At 39.5% G+C, this 20,749-nt stretch overlaps 2 protein-coding genes across 2 annotated transcripts in view; one reads left to right on the top strand and one right to left on the bottom strand.

The window, feature by feature from the left end:
- Window positions 1-439: 439 nt before the first annotated feature.
- On the bottom strand, window positions 440-11,682 carry LOC121384064. The gene is made up of 7 exons (XM_041514283.1): window positions 10,921-11,682; window positions 9,611-9,865; window positions 7,765-8,175; window positions 6,611-6,980; window positions 5,767-5,924; window positions 3,986-4,082; window positions 440-2,423 (listed from the first exon to the last, which is right to left on the bottom strand). The coding sequence occupies exons 1-7, from the start codon at window positions 11,579-11,581 to the stop codon at window positions 491-493; spliced, it is 3,885 nt and encodes a 1,294-aa protein (XP_041370217.1). The 5' UTR covers window positions 11,582-11,682; the 3' UTR covers window positions 440-490.
- Window positions 11,683-15,153: 3,471 nt separating this feature from the next.
- LOC121383285 overlaps window positions 15,154-20,749 on the top strand; it is a 34,038-nt gene continuing 28,442 nt past the window's right edge. The window contains exon 1 of the mRNA XM_041513203.1: window positions 15,154-15,828. Within this exon, the coding sequence (XP_041369137.1) occupies window positions 15,546-15,828 (283 nt within the window). The 5' untranslated portion in view covers window positions 15,154-15,545. The remainder of the gene's footprint in view (window positions 15,829-20,749) is intronic.

Genomic DNA, 20,749 nt, shown 5'->3' with positions numbered 1-20,749 from the left:
GAAAATATAATTCAAATTAAATGAAAAAAAGTCTTACGCCTACGGTACACAATAGCTATAAGCAGAGCAAGAAGTTCGTGTGTAGGCGATTTTGCCGCGTTTTTTCGCCTCACATGGTCGCGAGGAAATTATCTAACGTGTATCAATTTGTATTATCTTTCTACTGCTATTACTTAGTTTTTTGTTACGTAGTGGCGGCCATATTGTACCTTAAATATTGCCACTCCACGTGGGATATTTTTGCGCACCCTCTGAAAATTTGCTTCTTACACCCCGAAGAACCATTAAAATCGTCTGAAGAAGCCTGTACTCACTTTGCACTCTATGTGAGGATTTTCCCATACTAATAATACTCCCCGTCAAACAGAACGACTGTGATCCACGACAAAGTATCCATTCAGTTCGGTACTTTGAGGGGAAAAAAGAAAAGAAGAACCCATCACAGTGAAAAGGATATAATGATTATAAGGATATAAAAAGCTATAATATTTTATTTGTCTTTCGGTTGCTTTATCAGTGCGATATCGGAAAATATGCAAGGCAAGGAGCTCTCAGTTTGAGGCGTGTTAAGCATTTTTTCGGAGTTACTGTCCTGCGTTGTCTCCATGTCATCATTCTCTAGAAGACGCTTCAAGAAATGCATCGAATAGTTTCTAACAACCTGCGCCTTGCTTCGTTTTAGTAACTTCCGTGGAAAAACGTGTCTTTCTTCAGAGCACTCGCGTGGGAAATGCTTTCCTCCATCCACCTGTCCAGCCGTTGTCGAGTCCGCACCACCGTGGGTACCACTGACACCGGCAGCTGTCTCGGTCGACTGTTTTTCGCCCTCTTTTAGTTCTGGTGACCGAGCGCCATCATCTCCGTGTTCCGTGGCTGCACTGTCGTTATCATCAGAAGTCGCCTCGTTGCTGCCGTCGTGTTTGCCGATCCAGTGGAAGTCCAGATCCATCGCCTTGACTTTAGGTTTTATAGACGGAAAGAGCCTGTCGCGAATCTGCTTCATTGTACGTGGCAGGCCCAGCTGCAGAGCCAGAGAACCTTCACAGAGGTAAGGGCTGGCTCGTCTTTGACAGCTACCGTTGCCCGGAGAACAAAAAGGTTCCCGATGACACTTTCTTGTCTGTAGACTATTATCGCCCGTAGTCTTTGCTGGGACGTTAGCAGCTTGCAGATGACCGCCGAATACCCGTAACGGACCCAGAATGGGTTTTTCGTGCTTTGAGTTCCTCTGTTTAGAATGTTCCGGCTTTTCATTTGTCTCACCAATAATACATGAAGCAGACGCTGAAGTGTTCTTTTTTAGATGCCGAGGTCTGGAATCTGGCGCAGTAAGCGTCCATTTTGATGGCGTCGTTGGTGTTTCAATTCTGATCGGGTCCAACGTGTCCTCTTTTCGTTCAGCGCTGCTTGTTGATGTCCGATAATGAGGCTGGTCGCCAGCCGAACAATTGAAGTTTACGCCTTCGTCTATACCGGCTATTGGCCGAATCGAAGAAAAAAGGTCAACACTGCAGTGAGACTTTGGTGACTCGAATGACATCGGAACTGCACAATGCTGAGGACTTGTGGTTGATGTCAATGCCATGGTTGCTAGACTTGCACAGACTGGTCTCAACTGGTTATAACTAGCTTTTTCTTCATCTCCATTAAAGGTGTTCCTTGCTGAACTAAGACTAGTAGGCCTAGCATCTCTTACATTTATCGCTTCGCACGAACTATTAACACTTTCTGTTTGCATACCGTCATTTCCCTTATCGTAAACTGCTGACAAGTCGATATCGTTGGACGGCTCCACCGCCCATGCGTGGGTCTTCTCGAGCCGCCAATTATCTTCGTGTTTTCGGGCATCCATGCGAGCTTTCCTCTGTAGGCGGTAAATCAAATGGTTGCGCAACCTGGGCGACAATGTTCCCGTGTTGGTAAAGTGACTGTGGCCTGGGGTATGGAAACCTATCGTTCCCTTATTGGTAGACGCTTTGTCTGGACAATCACAACGATGACACTGGGGAAAGGCAGCTGGTGATTGGGGAAAGGTAGCTGGCGACTGGGTTAAGGCAGCTGGTGACTGGAGAAAGGCAGCTGGTGACTGGGGACAGGCAGCTGGTGACTGCGGACAGACAGCTAGTAACGGGGGACATTCACTTGGTCGGCTGGTGCACCAGGCAGTTTCCTCGTTGAAAGAAACGGCTTCCTGTGAGTGTCTGGGCGTCTGGTCGACGGCCTCCAAACAAGGGAACGTGTGCACTCGGGGCAAGTTGTTTTTCAGACGTGCCAGCGTGTTGCTCGTAGACACGAATGGGAGATCAGTCTGGCTGGCACTTCCCTCGGGAACACAGACGTCTTCGCACGACGGTCGCCGGAACACCCCGAGCGGGTCTCCGTACGTCTTGTCGGATTTCGAGACATCAAGATAGGATGTCCATCTGGAAAAAAAAAGAAAAAAGAAATGTACAGGCGTCGAAAAGAATATGGTTTTGAATGGTTATTTTGATTTTCATTCTGCCTGCTGGAAGGTTCTCAGATATGTAGGTCACAATCATCACAATGATAATCATTGTCAGACTTCCTGGGAAAATTTTGGTCCACTTAGAGAATCGTATATGTTTTGTTACGAACTATATTTTTATTTTCAATGCTGGGATTTCCTTGTATACTTCTACACGACGGATTATTATAAATATTACAAGACAGATTATTACAGGCTAGAGTCTGCAACATTGGAAATAAATAACTCGTGGCTAATTCAACAATTACCTTATTGTGAAATAAAGTATCTCTGGCATTCTTTACGAATTTTTTTTTTTTATTTAACGACGCACAACATATTTTTATTTATAGTTAAATAGGTATATGACGTCGGACATAATATTGTTAAGGACTACACATGGTCTAGCTACTCCTTTCGATTAGCAGCAAGGGGTATTTTATATGCAGCAATCACAGACATTATAATATATAGACCACATCCTTTGTTACATCAGTTGCGAAGCACTGTCTGGAACGACAAATGACCAAATGGGTCTACCGACTACCGATGGGGATCAATCCTTGATCAATCGCGCACCAGGCAAGCGCTTTACAGCAGGGATATATCCTTTTGCCAGGTATAGATGTACAGACAAACGTAATTTTATGAAGGGATTTCACATCTTCAAAATGTTAGTTTGTACTACATTAAATTGGTATCGCTGTGAACTACATTCGAACTGGTAATAAAGTTCTCATGTCTGAATGTGTATATACGAATCTAGTTACTGGTATTTTCTACGCATGCTTGTTTCTAATTATATCACACTTGAATATTAATATTAAATGGCAATACTTTGAAGAAATGCTACCGGCCTCGGCTTGCAGTGTGGTTAAGCCATCGGACTACAGACTGGTAGGTACACGGTTCGCAGCCGGGTACCGGCTCCAACCCAGAGCGAGTTCTTAAGGGCTCAGTGGGTAGGTGTAAGGCCACTGTACCCTCTTCTCTCTCACTAACCACTGACAATTAACAACTAACCCACTGTCCTGGACAGACAGCCCAGATAGCTGAGGTATGTGCCCAGGACAGCGTGCTTGAACCATAATTGGATATAAGCACGAACATAAGTTGAAATGAAATGAATGAATGAAGGAAGGAAATATTTTATTTAATAATGCACGTAACACATTTTATTTACGGTTATATGGCGTCAAACATGGATAAAGACCACACAGATATTGAGAGAGGAAACCCGCTGTCGCCACTTCATGGGCTACTCTTTTCGATTAGCAGCAAGGGATCTTTTATATGCACCATCCCACAGACAGGGTAGTACATACCACGGACTTTTGATATACCAGTCGTGGTGCACTGGCTGGAACGAAAAATAGCCCAATGGGCCCACCGACGGGGATCGATCCCAAACCGACCGCGCATCAAGCGAGCGCTGTACCACTGGGCTACATCCCGCCCAGAAATGAATGAAGAAATGCTAAAACGCGCAATGATACAAACCCTTTCACGTCGAGAAACAAATTGCTCGCTACTTCTTCCGGGTAAGATAGGTCGGTGTCCGAGAGTTGAGAGCCTTTTCGAATTTGTTCTCGTAAATCTACACACAAAATAATTAAACTAATTTAATTAATTCAGTTGAAATATATATACAGCTTATGTTTTGTAAAAACAGTCTAATTGCAACAAGCTATATAATTTGAAAGATTTACTAACAAAAAAAACAACCCCAACCAAATAATGAAAACAGAATAAAAAAACATCACTACCTCCATCTAACCCTATGATTATTGCTTGATGTTTTATTCGAGTATGTTTGTTTGTTTTGTTTAACGAAACCACTAGAGCACATCGATTTATTAATCATCGGCTACTGGATGTGAAACATTTGGTAATTTTAACATATAGTCTTAGAAAGGAAACCAGCTATATTTTCCATTAGTAGCAACGAATCTTTTATATGCACCATCCCATAGACAGGATAGCACATACCACGACCTTTGATATACCAGTCGTGGTGCACTGGCTGGAGCAAGAAATAGCCCAATGGGTCCATGAACAAGGCTACGTCCTGCTCCCTCTCCAAATATGTTTCTATAGTTAGTCGCTTTTTAGAGTGTAGACTTTCGCACTTGAGATAAAACAACATCGGTTTGTTTATCAACAGATTAGCATTTGCAGATTGCGTCACAGGCGCGTGTGCTGGAACTTTAGTGGGGTGGGGTGGGGGTTCTAGACTATGACAAAGTTTATTATAGGGGGTCAAGTCATGCTTCCCTGAAAAATACGTTGAGAAAAAATAAAAGAGTGGTAAAGCTATTTTTCTAGCTGAATTTATCAAAAATCTGATATCATATAGATTTTTCAAAGCGTTTAATAAAGTTCTATAACATACATGTACCAATAATAATAATGTAATATCTTAATACACGGGGAAGGGCGGGACGTAGCCCAGTGGTAAAGCGCTAGATCGATGCGCGGTCGGTTTAGGATCGATCGCCGTCGGTGGGCCCATTTGGGTTATTTCTCATTCCAGCCAGTACACCACGACTGGTATATCAAAGACCGTGTTATGTGCTATCCTGTCTGAGGGATGGTGCATATAATAGATCCCTTTCTGCATTAGAAAAATATAGCGGGTTTCCTCTAATGACTATACGAGTCAGAATTACCAAATGTTTGACATCCAATAGCCGTTAAACAAAACACATTTTTAATACACTGGCTTATTCATTCCACATAATCACACACGTATTTGTAGAATTTAAATGAAAACGATAAGCGCTGCTATTTCCAAAATACGGGGTGTATCAACGTTTGAACATAATTAGCACAAGCTGAATTATTGGAAACTGATCCGTATTCCACCAATAAAGTTATGTGTATATTATTGGTGGAATATTATGTCATCATGTCATTCATGGGTCAATTTTATTATTTTCTAAAATGGGGAGAGGGCTCAAATTTGATATTTTATGGACCGTCTTTTTACATGAATTTCTAGCTGCACTGGTGGCTTTTATATAGTAATATGAATCGCGTTTCTATTGCTTAATTCAAACCGTTGACTGGCCATTGACCATTGGTGTATGCAAATGTTATATGTGTGTTAACAAAATAATGTGTTATCAAAATAACGAATGATGTTCTCACCAACGGGTGTGTAAGAAAGTTTGTTAATAAACAAACCGATGTTCGTTTCGTCTTGCGAAAGGCCACACTCAAAAGCCATCCGTTAATAATACCCCAAACGTTTACGCGTTCTAACAAAATACGTTAATGACCTTTGAAGAGAATATCGTCACTGGGCACGTCATGAGGAGACAGGTTTCGTGACGGCCAATCTGCTGCCGGTTTACAAACATCCGTTAAAACGTCATCATCGTCGTCTGACAAACCTGGCCTCATTGGTGAAGTAGGACTGACGTGCTCTTTCTCTAACCTTCACAAAGGGCAAAATGTACAGTTAAAGTCGTACTATAACAAAAGGTATACATACAACAGAAAGTGGCAGTGGCAATGCTTTTATAATATAGTACAACAATAACTATAGCCCGAGTACTCAGCCTTTCGAGAGCTAGACGGACATTTGGACCAACAGTCCCAATTTCCTTTCTAGCTCTCGAAAGGCAAAGTACTCTGGCTACAATAAATCTGACACTGACACTCATCAAATATAATTGCCATGTAATAAACGCTGTTCCTCGGAATAAACTGATCTCAGTAACATTTATCCTCCTATTCACTGGCATAGCCAGAGAGAGCACCATGCCCCCCCCCCCCCCCACCCTGCTCCCGCCATCACAGCATCTTTTTTGTTATTTTTTCAAACCTTCATAATTTCAATCTGTAAATACTCTATTGTTTAAAATGTTTGTATTAGTCTGAATAATATTCTGTGACTTAAAAATAACAACCCGGCTTTTATTTATAAACTGATTGTGATAATTTTTGACGTTCATGCAAGTATGAAGGTCAAACCTGCCTTATACGTTGTAAGGGTCCCAGTAAGGATATCAGAAACATTACAAAAACTATATACCTCACAACAGAGAATGCGTTTAAATCCTAGTCTAGACTAAACGTTTTATAAACAGATGCTCGTGGTCTACTATACTATAGGCCTACCTATCAGAACTGCTGTCCGGCTCAGTCTGGTTGCTTCCAGTTGGTTCCGGTCTGCAGGCACACATCGAGCCATCTGATTGCGCGCCATTGTTTCTTACGTCATTTATGGAAAACGGAATGGCGGCATCATTTTTCAAAGTCATAACAGATTTCTTTCTCACGGCCATTCCTTTGACCTTGGTCATGGGTGGAGCAGACTTGACACGGAGATGCGACATTCGCTTCTTTCGTTCAGTGATCGTCTGTTTCTGACTGCTGCTCAACTTGCGTTCTTTCCTCGTGCAGAAAGGCTCCTCTAAAGAGATTGGTTTCTTCGTCTTCTTCTTACTGACGATTATTTCACCGGTAGTGTCATCTGGAGTACTTCTTTCTGAAAGAGATAATCGAAATGGTTACACGAGTACGGTAATTTTAATGGGATACAAGACTAGTACTTCCACAGTTAATGTAAACTTGTTGACTGTATCAATGTGTTGCAGGAATAACCTATTGTGAATCGGCATCGGTGATGTAGTGGTTACGTCATCGGACATAAGGCTGGTAGGTACTGTGTTTGTCTCCCGGTACCGGCTGCCATCCAGAGCGAGTTTAACGACCCAATGGGTAAATGTAAGGTCACTACACCGACGTCTCTCTAACCACTACCCACTGACAACTAACCTTCTGTCCTGGACAGACAGTCCAGATAGAGCTCTGAGGTGTGTGTGCCCAGGACAGCGTGCTTGAACCGTAATTGGGTATAAGCACGAAAATAACTACAAATGAATGAATGCTCTGTTCAAGATTAATATGTACCTTCTCATACCACCTTTTACAATTGCCTGTCTCCCCGAAACACTATTCATAGACAGTGTGAGTGCACTCCCTGCCCCTCTACATAATCCTAGCTATGCCAATGCATCTGGCCTCTGCAGGTCATGAACACGTATATCAAAGGCTGTTATACGTGCTGTCTTGCCTGTAGGAATTTGTATAAAGTAGTATCCCATGCTAATAATGAAACAAATGTAGCGGGTTTCCTCTGAAAACAATGTGTAAGATGTCAGAATTGCCAAATCTTTGACATCCAATAGCCAACGATTAATTAATTTATTAATGTGCTCTAGATAATGGAGTCATTAGACAAAACAGACTTCAACTTTGGCTCATATTACCTTTTATGGAAATCGTGTCAGACCTGCAGTTTGTGCATGTGACCTTCCCGTGGGAGCACGCAGATGACGCAACTGGAGCCGCTGGTTCGAAGCGGACAGACTTGTACGCAGTGGTCACGTGTCGCACCAGCCCTCTGTGAGTGGCGCTTAAACCCCTCTGCGCACAATCTGCCGCTGACCCCACGACCCTGGGTATGCCAAGCTTCGGGTATCCGTAAACCGGTTCAGACGTGGAACTGTTGCTGTTGGTCGTGTTGGACGTCCCCTCCATGCTGCTGCTGTTGGCGGCCGCTGAAGCTATTCTGGCTAGCGTGGCTGCCGATGACCCACCCCCGTATCTCTCCCAGAGCAGCCTGTGCGTAGCGATTTCATCCTGGCGCTTCTTTGACGGATTGGGCCGAAACGTCCAACCTAAATATATACCAGTATACAAGAATAGTATTAATCAAATCATTTTTGATGACCTTCACTGTCAGACTGGTATATCAAAGATCGTGATATGTACTATTATGTCTGTGACAAGCGTTCGAAATAGGGGGAGGGGCGGGAGGGGGGGGGGGGGGATGGTGATGGGGCAATTGGAGAAAATCCTCAAATTCAGGCAAAAATGATAGAGATATTGGGGCAAAATGAGCTGGCCTGAAACCTTAGGTCAATACCTTTTTCTCTTACCATGGTTGGTAACGGGCACGCTCCATAATAGTTTCCAGTCATCGTTTATAACATCAACCAGTGGTCAACGACTGGCATATCAAAGGCCGTGATGTGTTTAAAGACCAGTTGCAACTAATGAAATGAGTACCCTATCAATGCAGATGTCAGCGGGTTTCATTTCTCTCCTTTTTTTCTATACCAGGTCCTTGGCATTCATTTCTGGTATGGGCGACCCAATTATATGAATGTAACCCCAAGGCAAAGAAAAGGTTATTTGCAACGTCACGTTTCTCTAATTTAATACGCTTCACCTATGGTTCAATTTTGGTAATATAGGTAAACATTAAGTCAGTGTTTCCACTGCACAGCCATCAAGCTCTTGGCTCACACTGAGTGTAATATCGAGGTAAGTTTTCTAATTGTTTTCAACTCTGAATCTTTTTAATGGCTGGCTTTTATATTTGGCATGATGGTTTGTTGGGCGGGTCTTAAATGAAATGTCATTTAGAACATAGGTGCAAGGCCTGGTATCTTGGATTACATTTGTTCGTGTTTATCTAATATATTGGATAATGAATGAAAACAATATTTAAGTACCTAGAATACTAAGCCATACTATTGAAATGCTGGGATTGGGGCTTTTATATATTCATTCCCCTTTCAATTTGGGATACGGGAGGTATGTTAAATCTTAAAGAGCTGGGGGGGGGGGGTGTAGGGGCGGATTCACCAAGTATTGGATGGAGACTAAGGAGTGCTAAGAGAACATGAACCAACTCGTGAAAAGAGCAACTCAACGGAAATTACGAAAGGAAAAGAAAAGAAAAATGAAGCACTTGAATATATTTAGTGAGGGGCGTGTCCCTGAACCAATCCGCCTCTGGAGTGCACTGCCTTCTACGCCTAAAGCTGGCAGCACACTGCCTTTGCGGGCTACGGTTTTTGACCGGCGTTTTATTCGCCGGCGTCATTTACAAACGACGCCGGCAAATATCAAATTATTTTGATTTCTGTGGTTATTGCTGCGCCAAGGACCACCGGCATGAAATCACTGCGACATGACTACGGCGTTATTCGCACACCAAGGCTTGCGGCTCTGCGATTCATGGCGCCGATCAAAAACCGCAGCCCGCAAGGACAGTGTGCGGCCAGCTTAAGGTAAAACTAAGAGCCCTGCGGCGGATCGAGTAACCTGGGAACTCTGTCTTGTGCCTGGTCTTGATGAGCTCGGCCTCCTCGTAGAACGGCTCCTTCTCGTTCTGGGTGAGGCTGTTCCACACGGTGCCCAGCCGCACGCTGATCTCAGCGTTCGTCGCCTCGGGTTTCTCCAGCGCCAGCTTGCGCCGGTACGTCCGCGCCCACACCATGAACGCGTTCATCGGACGCTTGATCTTGCCGTTCTTGTTGATGTAGCTGGCACCGGGCGTCCGGTAAACTTGAATGGTTCCTGGATACAAGACGAATGAATATTCAGAATGTCAAAATAGTTAAAATAAATCTAAAGTATATAAACTATTCCAACAAGTTTCCCTAATATAATAGGTATTCTGAATATGAAATGCTAATTAATCCTGTATGGAATAATCTGAAGGACAAAATAGTTTCCATTTGATAAAGTACTCACTTGATGCGCGGTCGCCCTGGGACCGATCCCCGTCGGTGGGCTCAGTGATCTATTTCTAGTTCCAGCCAGTGCATATCAAAATTCGTGGTATGTGTTATCCTGTCTGTGGGATGGTGCATATAAAACATCCCTTGCCAACAATTGAAAAATGTAGCGGGTTTCTTCTTTATTACCAAATGTTTGACATCCAATAGCCAATAACTGATAAATCAATGGGCTCTAGTGGTGTTGTAAAATAAAACAAACTTTCAGTCACAATGATGGTGATGATACTATGTTTCGCAAAAGGTGAACTCACCGATGACATTCACCTGTAGTTGTCAAGTCCGTTATTTTCACCAAAATTATCAAACTAAGCAATTGTAGTAAGATAATTAATGGGAAGGAACATGGCCATATGCATCTCACTGTCATCTCTCTCAGCAACTACTGACTGAGGTGTGTCCATGATATAATGCTTAAGACATAATTGAATATTACTGTTTGAAGTACCCCTTCCAAACAAATAAACAACATGTGAACGCAGATGCTCAATCGAGATTGCACAGTGAACCATAGAAGTAACAAGACGAAAACTTAAGACGTAGAGACGAGAAGACTGGTGGGTATTATTATTAGGTATTAGTATTACTTGGATAACACAACAATAGTAGGCCTACTTATGATCCAAATTATATCAATACCATACCTCATTTCATTATTGGGGAAGCACCACCTCCCCAAAAGTTAGATATTAAATAGTACTTAACATCTAAATTATATATCACTACATACCTCATTTCATTATTGGAGAAGTACTTGAAGTACCCCTTCCCAGAAATAAACCTGAAATGAAATGAAAATTAAGATCAGAATATGATTTCCGTATTGTCTGTTACCTGGGACAACATTTGGCGCTCTTTTGTGTATGATTCCACTAAGTTGACCATCGCGTATTGGATTGTCTCCAACGCTGCCCACGGATGCCACGGATTCTTTCTCCGCTGTTGTTGTTGACATCAAGGAAGTTGCCCTCTGTGGCTCTGAAGCTGTGAGCGAAGAACGTGGATGTTGTATGTCCAGCTGTCTGAGATTCGCAGGACTCAGATAGAGAATCTGCGGAACTGTCTGTGTTGTACTGGGAACTGATTTGGTATCCTGAGAACAGGATACAGCCGACACAATCTGCGGATTTCCAGGAGTGAAATACACATATCTGAGCGAGATTTGGTTCGTCTGATTTGTTTCGTCGTTGGGAATAGCCGATTCTGGTTTTGGCGGTATTACACTAACCGGTACAGGTTTGTTGTCCATCTGTTTTATTACTCTAGCCAATTCCATAGATGCCTTAGCTGTTTCTTCTTCGTGGTTTTCGGTACCACGCGTCCTGTCCATAATATTACAATTTTTAACACCTAATTGAGCATGATCATCTTTGTCTTTGGGAACCACATTATGTTTGCTGGGTTGTGGGTTATCACCGATTCCAACAGTAACACTAGGGATAACGAAAACTGGCAGCGATTCCCTGTTCGCGTTGTCCATGCTAGGTAGTAACATTTCCCTCCATGATTTTCTTCATTTTGAAGAATTTGAGACCTATTTTCTTCATTTTCTCAAACATTATCCCCCACAGCCGTTAATTAATTCAGGTCACGTTAACGGACGTGGACGCTATGACGTCAGCACGGTCCGCTGCATATATCGTTGCTGTAACGAACTAAGAGGTCTAAATACGCTAAGTGATTAATGAATACGCGATGTATGTTTCAATGTCATTCATAGGATCAGGAATTGAAAAGAAAGAAAGAAAGAAATGTTTTATTTAACGACACACTCAACACATTTTAACTATGATTAATAATAACAGAGTTATATGGCGTCGGACACATGGTTAAGGACCACAGAGATAAAGTAATGACAGCCGCTGCAGCCACTCAATGGGCTACTTAGCAAGGGATCTTTCATATGTTTCAGGCATAATATATACCACGGCCTTTGTTACGCCAGGTATGGAACACTAGTTGGAACGAGAAATAGCCCAAATGAGTCAACGACGGGGATCAATGCCAGACCGACTGCGCATCAGGCGAACGTTTCACCACTGGGCTACGTCCAGTTTAATATGAAGCGTTAGGCGGCCATTGTTTTTGAATGGTATATAAGCATAGTATATTTTAACAAATTGCGATTTCTATCATTGTGATATTATTTTGTTTGCTCATCTATTAATAGACCACAATACGTGGCAAAATTAATTTATACTGTTGTATTTCCAAATAAACTGATTTGCTTTGATTTGAGTGAGTTGTTACCTAACGTTTGCGGAGACGGGGGGTGAGGGCGCATAAGCGAACGAGACAGAGGGTTGCACCTGCCCCCCCCCCCCACCCCCCACCCCCGTGCTGGAGAGACTTTTTAACGATTGTAATTACATATCAAATATATTTTTCTGCATACAATATTAGTGGCTGTGTATTAAACGTGTTTCTGATCGTTCTAATATTTGTACTAGGTTAAATTTTATTTTATTGCCTAAAATATAATTTGTTCGTACGTACGACATTATTTGAAGACAAAATCTAGTTTAGGCTTCTTACGACCAGAAACACATTGAATATACAGACACTGATATTCTAAACAAAAAAATATATTTAATTTGTAAGTTTAATCGTAGACATATTTTATTAGTCAGAAACATCTTACAATGCAGTAAACTCAGGAACGTTCCTTTAAATTCGGGTAAAAATTATACATATATACGGGCAAAATAGATCTTTCTAACATTATTTTCATCATTAGTTATAATCCATGTAAAAATGCGCAGTGACTCGTTTGCAACCCTATTTTTTCAGATTCGGGCATTTTCGTTTAATTCGGGCAAAAGCTAGCCTGACCCAAAGCATTCTCAAAGGGCTGCTGTTAATTTCCCTGGATAATTTCTTACTGGCTAGGTTTTTAACAAACAAAATTGAAAGGAAATTTGTAGCAGACGTCATCACACTTGACAAAAATCAAGAAAGACTGAAGTGGCATGTCTCGGGAAGACAACATATTGTGGTACAGTTTCGCATACAATGTATACAATATTTGCTGAATCCAGTATTGTATTCATTGCTTGAGAGGAGGCGGGATCTAGTTCAGTCAGAATAGTAATCGTCTGATGTTCTTTAGTTGTAGGATCAAACCACCTCGGTGGACCTATTTGCTGCTAATGGAAAAATATAACAGGTTTCCACTTCGACTACATTTCAAAATTATCAAGTCTTTGACACCCAATTGCCAAAGATTTATAAATCAATTGCTCCAGTGGTGTCACTAAACAAAACAAATATGAACTTTTCGTTGCTTGAAAAATACCGGCAAGGTTTGGAGCATGTTTGGAGATTAGTCAGAATATCTGCAAAACATTGTGGGTTTTTAAAAAAAAGATATATTCCCATTTATGTATTCCCTGTAAGAGATATTTCTATTTTAGATATTCCACCCAAGAAGGGTTCACCCTTAAACAGTTTCCCATTAACTCGTCTTGTTCTTGTTAAAATATTGACTTTCAACCATTTCATTATTCGTTAAAAAGAACCGATTTGATGCATTTTAAATTTTAAATAGTATAATGAAACCAGGGAACATTTTGTTTTAAGAATTTTGATTAGCGACGGTGATCATTTGAAAGTCGAGTAGCAACTACTATCTATTAAAATTTCAGAAATGTAAAGTATCTCTGAAATTTCCTGGATTAGAAAACGTTATTTTAAAGTAAACAAAAGGAGTTTGGGATTGCTTTGAATGTCTTTTTTCAGTGGTTTTGTTGACATTTTTGGACAGTGTCACGTGTGTTACAGCTTGTCACGTGTGTTACCGCTTGTCATGTGTGGTACCGCTTGTCACGTGTGTCACCAACTTGGACTTGGATTCTAGGGAGACTATGAATAATTATCCTTTATTTTAGGCTAGTACAGGTAGACCGTATTTCCAGGGGCGTAGGCTGGGGGGTCCCCCCCCCCCCCCCCCCACATACACACACACACACTGAAGCAAATGGTCCGCTTTCAGAACTAAAACATACAGGTTTATACATATGGAGTTTCTGGTGGTGCAAAAACAATAGAAAAAGGGTCCACTTGGTTCATATTCGACCCCCCCCCCCCAGGTCCAGAACATGCTACGCCCCTGATTTCCATCTATGAACACATTTTGACATTAACTTGTTATCTGTGCACACTTCATAGAGTTTTTGAATGAAATCCATGACATATCAAAACTTTGTCCGATTCCAACCCACGTGTGTTACCAGGGCCGTAGCTAGCAGGGGGAGGGGGGGGAAGCGGGCAGTTGCCACCCCCACCCCCGAAAAAAATCCGGAAAGAATTATAGAAACTTAAAGAAAATTCTCTTCTTAACTGTTTAAGGAGTTTTAGACTATTAACTACTCAGTTGCCCCCCCCCCCCCCCTCCCCGAAACAAAAAAATCCTAGCTACGGCCCTGGTTACCGATAATAAATAATGCAATGTTTTAAAACTGAATATTTCTAAATCAAATTTATTAAGGCCTGGATTTTTAATCTTTGTTTTTGGATTTTCACACTATAAATATAAATATAGGCCTAATACTTAAATGTTGATCGTTAACCTTTTTACAAAATATTTAGTTTTCTCATTATTTATTATATATATATATATATATCAAACATAATTATTTGTTTTTCTAGTTTGAGTCCAACTCCAAATGTTTTCTAATTTAAGTCTATGAATGTCAAAAATAAACTATGCAAATGAAGGATTTATGACAGAATCACGATAATGGAAAAACAAAAGTAGTCTACATTTTAAATTTACTAAGGACTCGATGTTATTGATCATGGTTCCAGTACAGATTAGTTCATCGAATTCTAGCCACAAAGATTCCTATTTACAAACATAGGCATACGGGCTCCCATTTTTGTAGGGGATGGTGTGTGTTTCGGGGGGGGGGGGGGGGGGGGGGGGGGGCGACAGGTTGGTTTTTGCCAGAATTAAACGCAAATGCTACATAGGTTGCAAAGGAATCAATACGCATTTTACCATGGACTGCAACTAATTTTGTTGATAGAATGGAAATACATGGTAAAAATTTAGGCCTCAGGTTAGCATATTTTACCCGAATATCGCTATCATGTCTAGCTTTTGTAACTCGGAACCAGAGACATTGCAACATTTATTTGTTTTAATGTAATAATTATGGCATACAAATTATTGAAAGAAATTAAACTTGAATTCTGCAGCATTATCAATGCAGTATCCAATGCCCGTGGGTTTAACAACAATCAACACACAATGGAATAAAAGCTAAAAATCCGACGTCATCAATAATTGTCTCACGTGCATTACTGTTTTGACGTCACGTAACGACAAAGGACTGTCAGGCGCCATTGTTTTAGATTTTCATAAATCTGTTAAAGTTTTTCTCTCATTCGTTTAACTCCCTCTGGTACTGTTTTTGCACCAACTCAATGGATGTAGTTCATTCTACATAACTGGAACGATGAAGAAGCGGCGTCCTCTTGAAAAATCGACAGTCACTAAGCGAACCTCCGAGTTTAAAAGTGATAGGACTGAATATAGACATCAAGATCATCATGAGAACGTCGACTCTCGTGTTCCGTCTGTTAAAGAGACTTGTGGCCTTAAAAATAAATCCTGTATAAATCAAACAAATGTCGATCAGTCGAAAAAGGATAGCAAGGATTCAGACAAACTGAAATATATGAGTATTTTGCAAATGGTGCGAAATAAGACCAAACATCGGATACCAAGTAAAGTTAAAGGTAGGCCTATTATGTCGACAGAAATGTTTTAACATTTTATTTGGTATCATAAGATTCAGTATGTTGTTATATACGTAATTTGCTTTAGATAGAAATGCGACTTCCTTTGATAACTTAAGTATAAACCTTTTTAGCCCCCTATTTTTAATGAGTTTTTAAATTTAATAAAACAAATGATTAATTTTATTTTTACATACAAATTAAACAGAACTATGTTCATTATTTTAATAGTTAATTAGTATTAAAATATAATGGTAGAATTTTGAGAATATTCCAATTTATTTCCAATTTACAACAAACACTACATTTATATAGTCCGTCATGCAATCATCTTACAAAAAAGAAAGAAAATTTTCAGTTTGGTTTGACGTAAGAAGAAAAGTAAAAGTGTTTTGGAAAAAAAAAAAAAAAAAAAAAACAACCTAATTATTGTGTGCAATTTAGAAAAACATTCGTCTCAGAGATAAATAGCTTATAGTAAATTCCATAGTATTAAAAAAGGGCATTCCCTGTGAGAACTGCGAGAAGAACTAGGCCTATAAAATAATTTAAATAAATTAAAAGGAAGAAACCTCCAGGTTTATTTATATCCTAAACGTTCTTGTTCATAAACTAGATATCTACCGCCATCACTATTTTAACATGTTTACTATAGGCTGTACAAACCGACAATGTTTTTAAATAGAAGGAGTAAAAAAATAAATGAAACTAAATTTTAAAAACCCCACATACACACACACACACACACACACACACACACACACACACACACACACACACACACACATCCCCAACTCCTCATTCAAACTACACAACTTTCAATCTTCACTGGCTTCAGCACATTAATTCTTTACGGATTTGCAGACGGCTACCGGTACCCAGAGTAACGTCAGCACACAACAAGTCTATAACGTCACAGATGTCTTTTTAATAGAAGGGCATGACGTCATACTAAAACAAGCCCATCAATCTACTTAGCATGTATTCGAAACTGCATTCGCGAACAGATGAGAATATGAGAACTGGTATGTGGTTCAATATGTGGCCACTATTCTACTGCTCTAAACAACATTGTTAACAACTACGATAAATTATACTCCTACCTTTAATTACCGATAAATGTCCCCCCCCCCCCCCCCCCACACACACACACATTTTGTCCAGACAGAAATCGTGAAATCCCATGACAATGACACACATTCCACATACTAGGTGATAAACATGCCACCTATCTCGACTTTGCTAAAATTTCCTAGCACAAAAACGCATGCAGATTTTCGCCGTCATCTTCCATTTTACTTTTTTTTTTATCTTTTTTTTATATGGAATACTCTTCCAAGAGGGGTGGAAGCCTTCGAAGTACGTGACGTCATCACGAGTGCTTTCACACCACAACGCATGTTGTGACGTTCATAGATTACGTCACATCATTTCACCCCTCTTGGAGAGTATTCCATAAAAAGGCAAAAAGGCAGCCGGCACAACATGGTTTTTTGCATTTTGCGATCTCAGTGAAGTCGATATAGGTGACATGGTTATCATCTAATATGTGGAATTTGTGTCAGTATAATGGGTGGGGTTTTTTTTTTTACCAAGATTTCTGTTTCTACAAAATGTGGGGGAAATCTAATTGTAATTAAAGGTAGGAGAATAATTTATCGTAGTTGTTAACAATGTGGTTTGGACTTTTTAACAGATTCGGCATAAGATAAAAAGATAAAAAGATAAAAACTTTATTGCATATAAACATTCCACATACGGAACTGGATGCAAAACATATGCATAAACAAGAAACAAACAAAATGACTAAATAAGGACTAATTATGGGCAATACATGTATAATCGTGAACAAATTTGCATACCGCACCAGCACAGGCTGGATTTTGGTTTTGCATAATATATATAAATTTTTCTTGCATACTCATACTTTTAAATAGGTAATTATCGAAAGTTAGATATGCATATAATTTGACACGTTGACTATTATATTTCTTACATATTATGATATGATGGTATTCATCTTCAATTACATTGCAGTGGTCACATAAACGTTCTTCCACTGGAGTGAAGGGTTTTGTATGGCGCCCAGTCTTTATTTTTAATTTGTGGTCACTGAGACGTAATTTAGTAAAAGCTTTACGGTGTTCTGGATGTATACAGTGTAATAAATATGGCTCTAGTTGAATATTGTGTTTATATAATTTGTACGTTCGCATCTTATTACTGGATCCATCTCTTTTGGCTGGAGCTATAAGGTTTTCTTTTAAAATATTGTGATACTTAGTTTTAATTATATTTATAAGATGAATGGGATAATTGACAGTGCTTAGTTTTTGATTCAACTCACCAATGTAATAATATAATTTGTGAAGCCAACCAATATTTTTCTTTTCAAGGCTTGTGCATTCAGAGAAAGCATGTTGTAAAACAATGTTGTCCGTAGTTTGCATATGGGAGTGAAAATGTAACATTCTTTTTACCACAGACAACAGGAGTGGGTACAAACCTAGCTCAGCTCTAGAGGCCCAATTATGGGTACGACTATTAACCTGTAGTGTTGATTTACAGAATGTTAAAAGCACTCTCTCTGGTAGAAAAGTTTCCAAATATTTTAATGATATGAACTGGGCACCCCAAACCTCACTGGCATATAAAAGGACAGGCTCAACAAGAGAATTAAATAACTGGCATGAAATATCTACTGGTAGGTTAACATTTGAGAATTCTTTCTGCATCTTGTAAAAACAACCTAGTCCTTTGCTCCAAAGTGATCGGGAACATTCTTTAAAATTTCCATTTTGAGTAAAGTCAACCCCTAAATATGTATACTTTGTTACAACTGGGACTTTATTGCCTGAGACTTGCCAAGTAAGCTTATTTGTTGTACTTTGGCCACCAAAAATAACAGTTTTTGTTTTATTTAAATTAATAGTAAGATTGTTGTCATTACAATATATATCTAGTTGATCAAGGAGCTGTTGCAGACCATGTGGGGTTTCTGATAAAAGTAGAAGATCATCTGCAAAAAATAGATGGGTTAAGCGTATTGTGTCTAGTGATACTTTATCTCCAATTTTACATAAATATTCTTGGAAGTCATTAATAAACATAGTAAATAGTGTTGGAGATAAAATACAGCCCTGGCGAACACCAATGTTTGATTGGAATGGTTGTGATATGCCTTTATCAGTCTGAACACTATTTGTAACATTAACATATAAAGATTCGATTATGTTTAAAACATTACCTGTAACCCCCATAAGAGCAATTTTATTAAATAATTTGCTTCTATCCACATAATCGAATGCTCGTTTGAGATCTACAAAGCATGCATAGACCTTTTTCTTTTTACATTTATATTTATCAATCAGGGTTTTTAGTGTAAATATGTGATCTGTTCTAAATCCTTGCCTGAACCCAGCTTAACAGATATCAATTTGGTTGGTTTGTTGTAGATAGTCTACAATTCGTTTATCTATTATTTTGCAAAACAATTTACCAATACAACTACTTAGAGCGATTCCACGATAGTTACTTGGGTCTGTTTTGTCCATTTTTTTGTGCAAAGGGACAATTATTGAATGGGCCCACTGTGGAGGAAAATAGCCTATTGACAATATATCATTGGAAAAGTTTGACAACATGATCTAGTATTAATGGAAAGAGACATTTGATAAGCTCATTACTGACATTGTCTACACCCTGTGCCTTTTTCAGCTTAATATCTTCAATACATGCTATAATTTCCAGTGCTGATATTGGTGAATTAATCACTTGGTTATCCTGCAGATTAGTATAATCAACCTCATTAGAAGAACAGTTAACTGTTGGATCTTGGTAGATCTTTTCAAAGTGGTCTACTAATTCATGAGGATCAGGGAACACTTCGTTTTTTTTTTTATCCTTGATACTGTTAATTGTATGCCATAAAGCTTTTGTGTCATTCTTAGGTATACTTCTAAGTTTTAAAACAAGATCACTTTTATGAGACCTTTTTTTTATGACCGGTTAATCTCTTATATTTCTTTTGGGACAGAAATGCATTTTGCTTTGTTTCTTGTGTGTTATTAGCATTAGATGTCTTGAAATTAGATTCCATAGTCAATTTGGCATTTTTGCATTCTATGTCAAACCAAAGATTTTTCCTCAGAGATCTATTTAGATTCTGATTTTTGGTAGCATATATATTTATGGCATTTACTATAGATTCAAACAAGTTGACATAGCAGCTTGCGTCTACACCCGACGTTGGTGGCGGTGTCAAAATGAACCTATTGAGTGCCTCTTTGTTTTCATCTGACGTTACTGCTGAGTATACACGTGGCATGCTATTATTATTGTGCCATTTTCTTTGTTTACGTTTCGTGAATTTATGGCTGAATTTTTTGGGATTTTCCTGTGACTTTTTGTTTCTAACTGATATATTAATTTTTAGGGAGAGCTGACAGTGATCTGATGTCCATGAAAGTGGTTTAATATTAAAATATTTCACATGGCTGTAGAGTTCTTCAGATGTAAGAACATAATCTACAACACTCTGACCATTGTACGTGTGGCATGTAAACTGTCCCAAGTGATCTCCAACTGTTCTACCATTTAAAATAATTAATTTTGATGCAATTGTTAGTGATATGAGGGATTGTTTAAATTTGTTCGTTATATTATCTCGGTTATTTCTTTTTGTCTCTATGGTAGTAAAAATATCTGACGGTACATATATGTTTTCAAGAAAATTAACTCCATCACTATTCACACACCCACACTCGGTAGCAGTTCTAGCGTTAAAGTCCCCGCCAATTATTATCGATCCATGCTGCGAATATTTTAAAACTTCATTACTTATGACATTAAAAGATCTGTTGTTAAATTTTTCCAATATGATGAATTTTCAGGTGGTACATAAGTAGTGCAGACAAATATA

The sequence above is a fragment of the Gigantopelta aegis genome, chromosome 10 (genome assembly GCF_016097555.1).
Source record: "Gigantopelta aegis isolate Gae_Host chromosome 10, Gae_host_genome, whole genome shotgun sequence".
Classification (NCBI taxonomy): domain Eukaryota; kingdom Metazoa; phylum Mollusca; class Gastropoda; order Neomphalida; family Peltospiridae; genus Gigantopelta; species Gigantopelta aegis.
The sequence above is the reverse complement of the archived record's forward strand: the minus strand, read 5'-3'. Positions and strand labels throughout refer to the sequence as shown.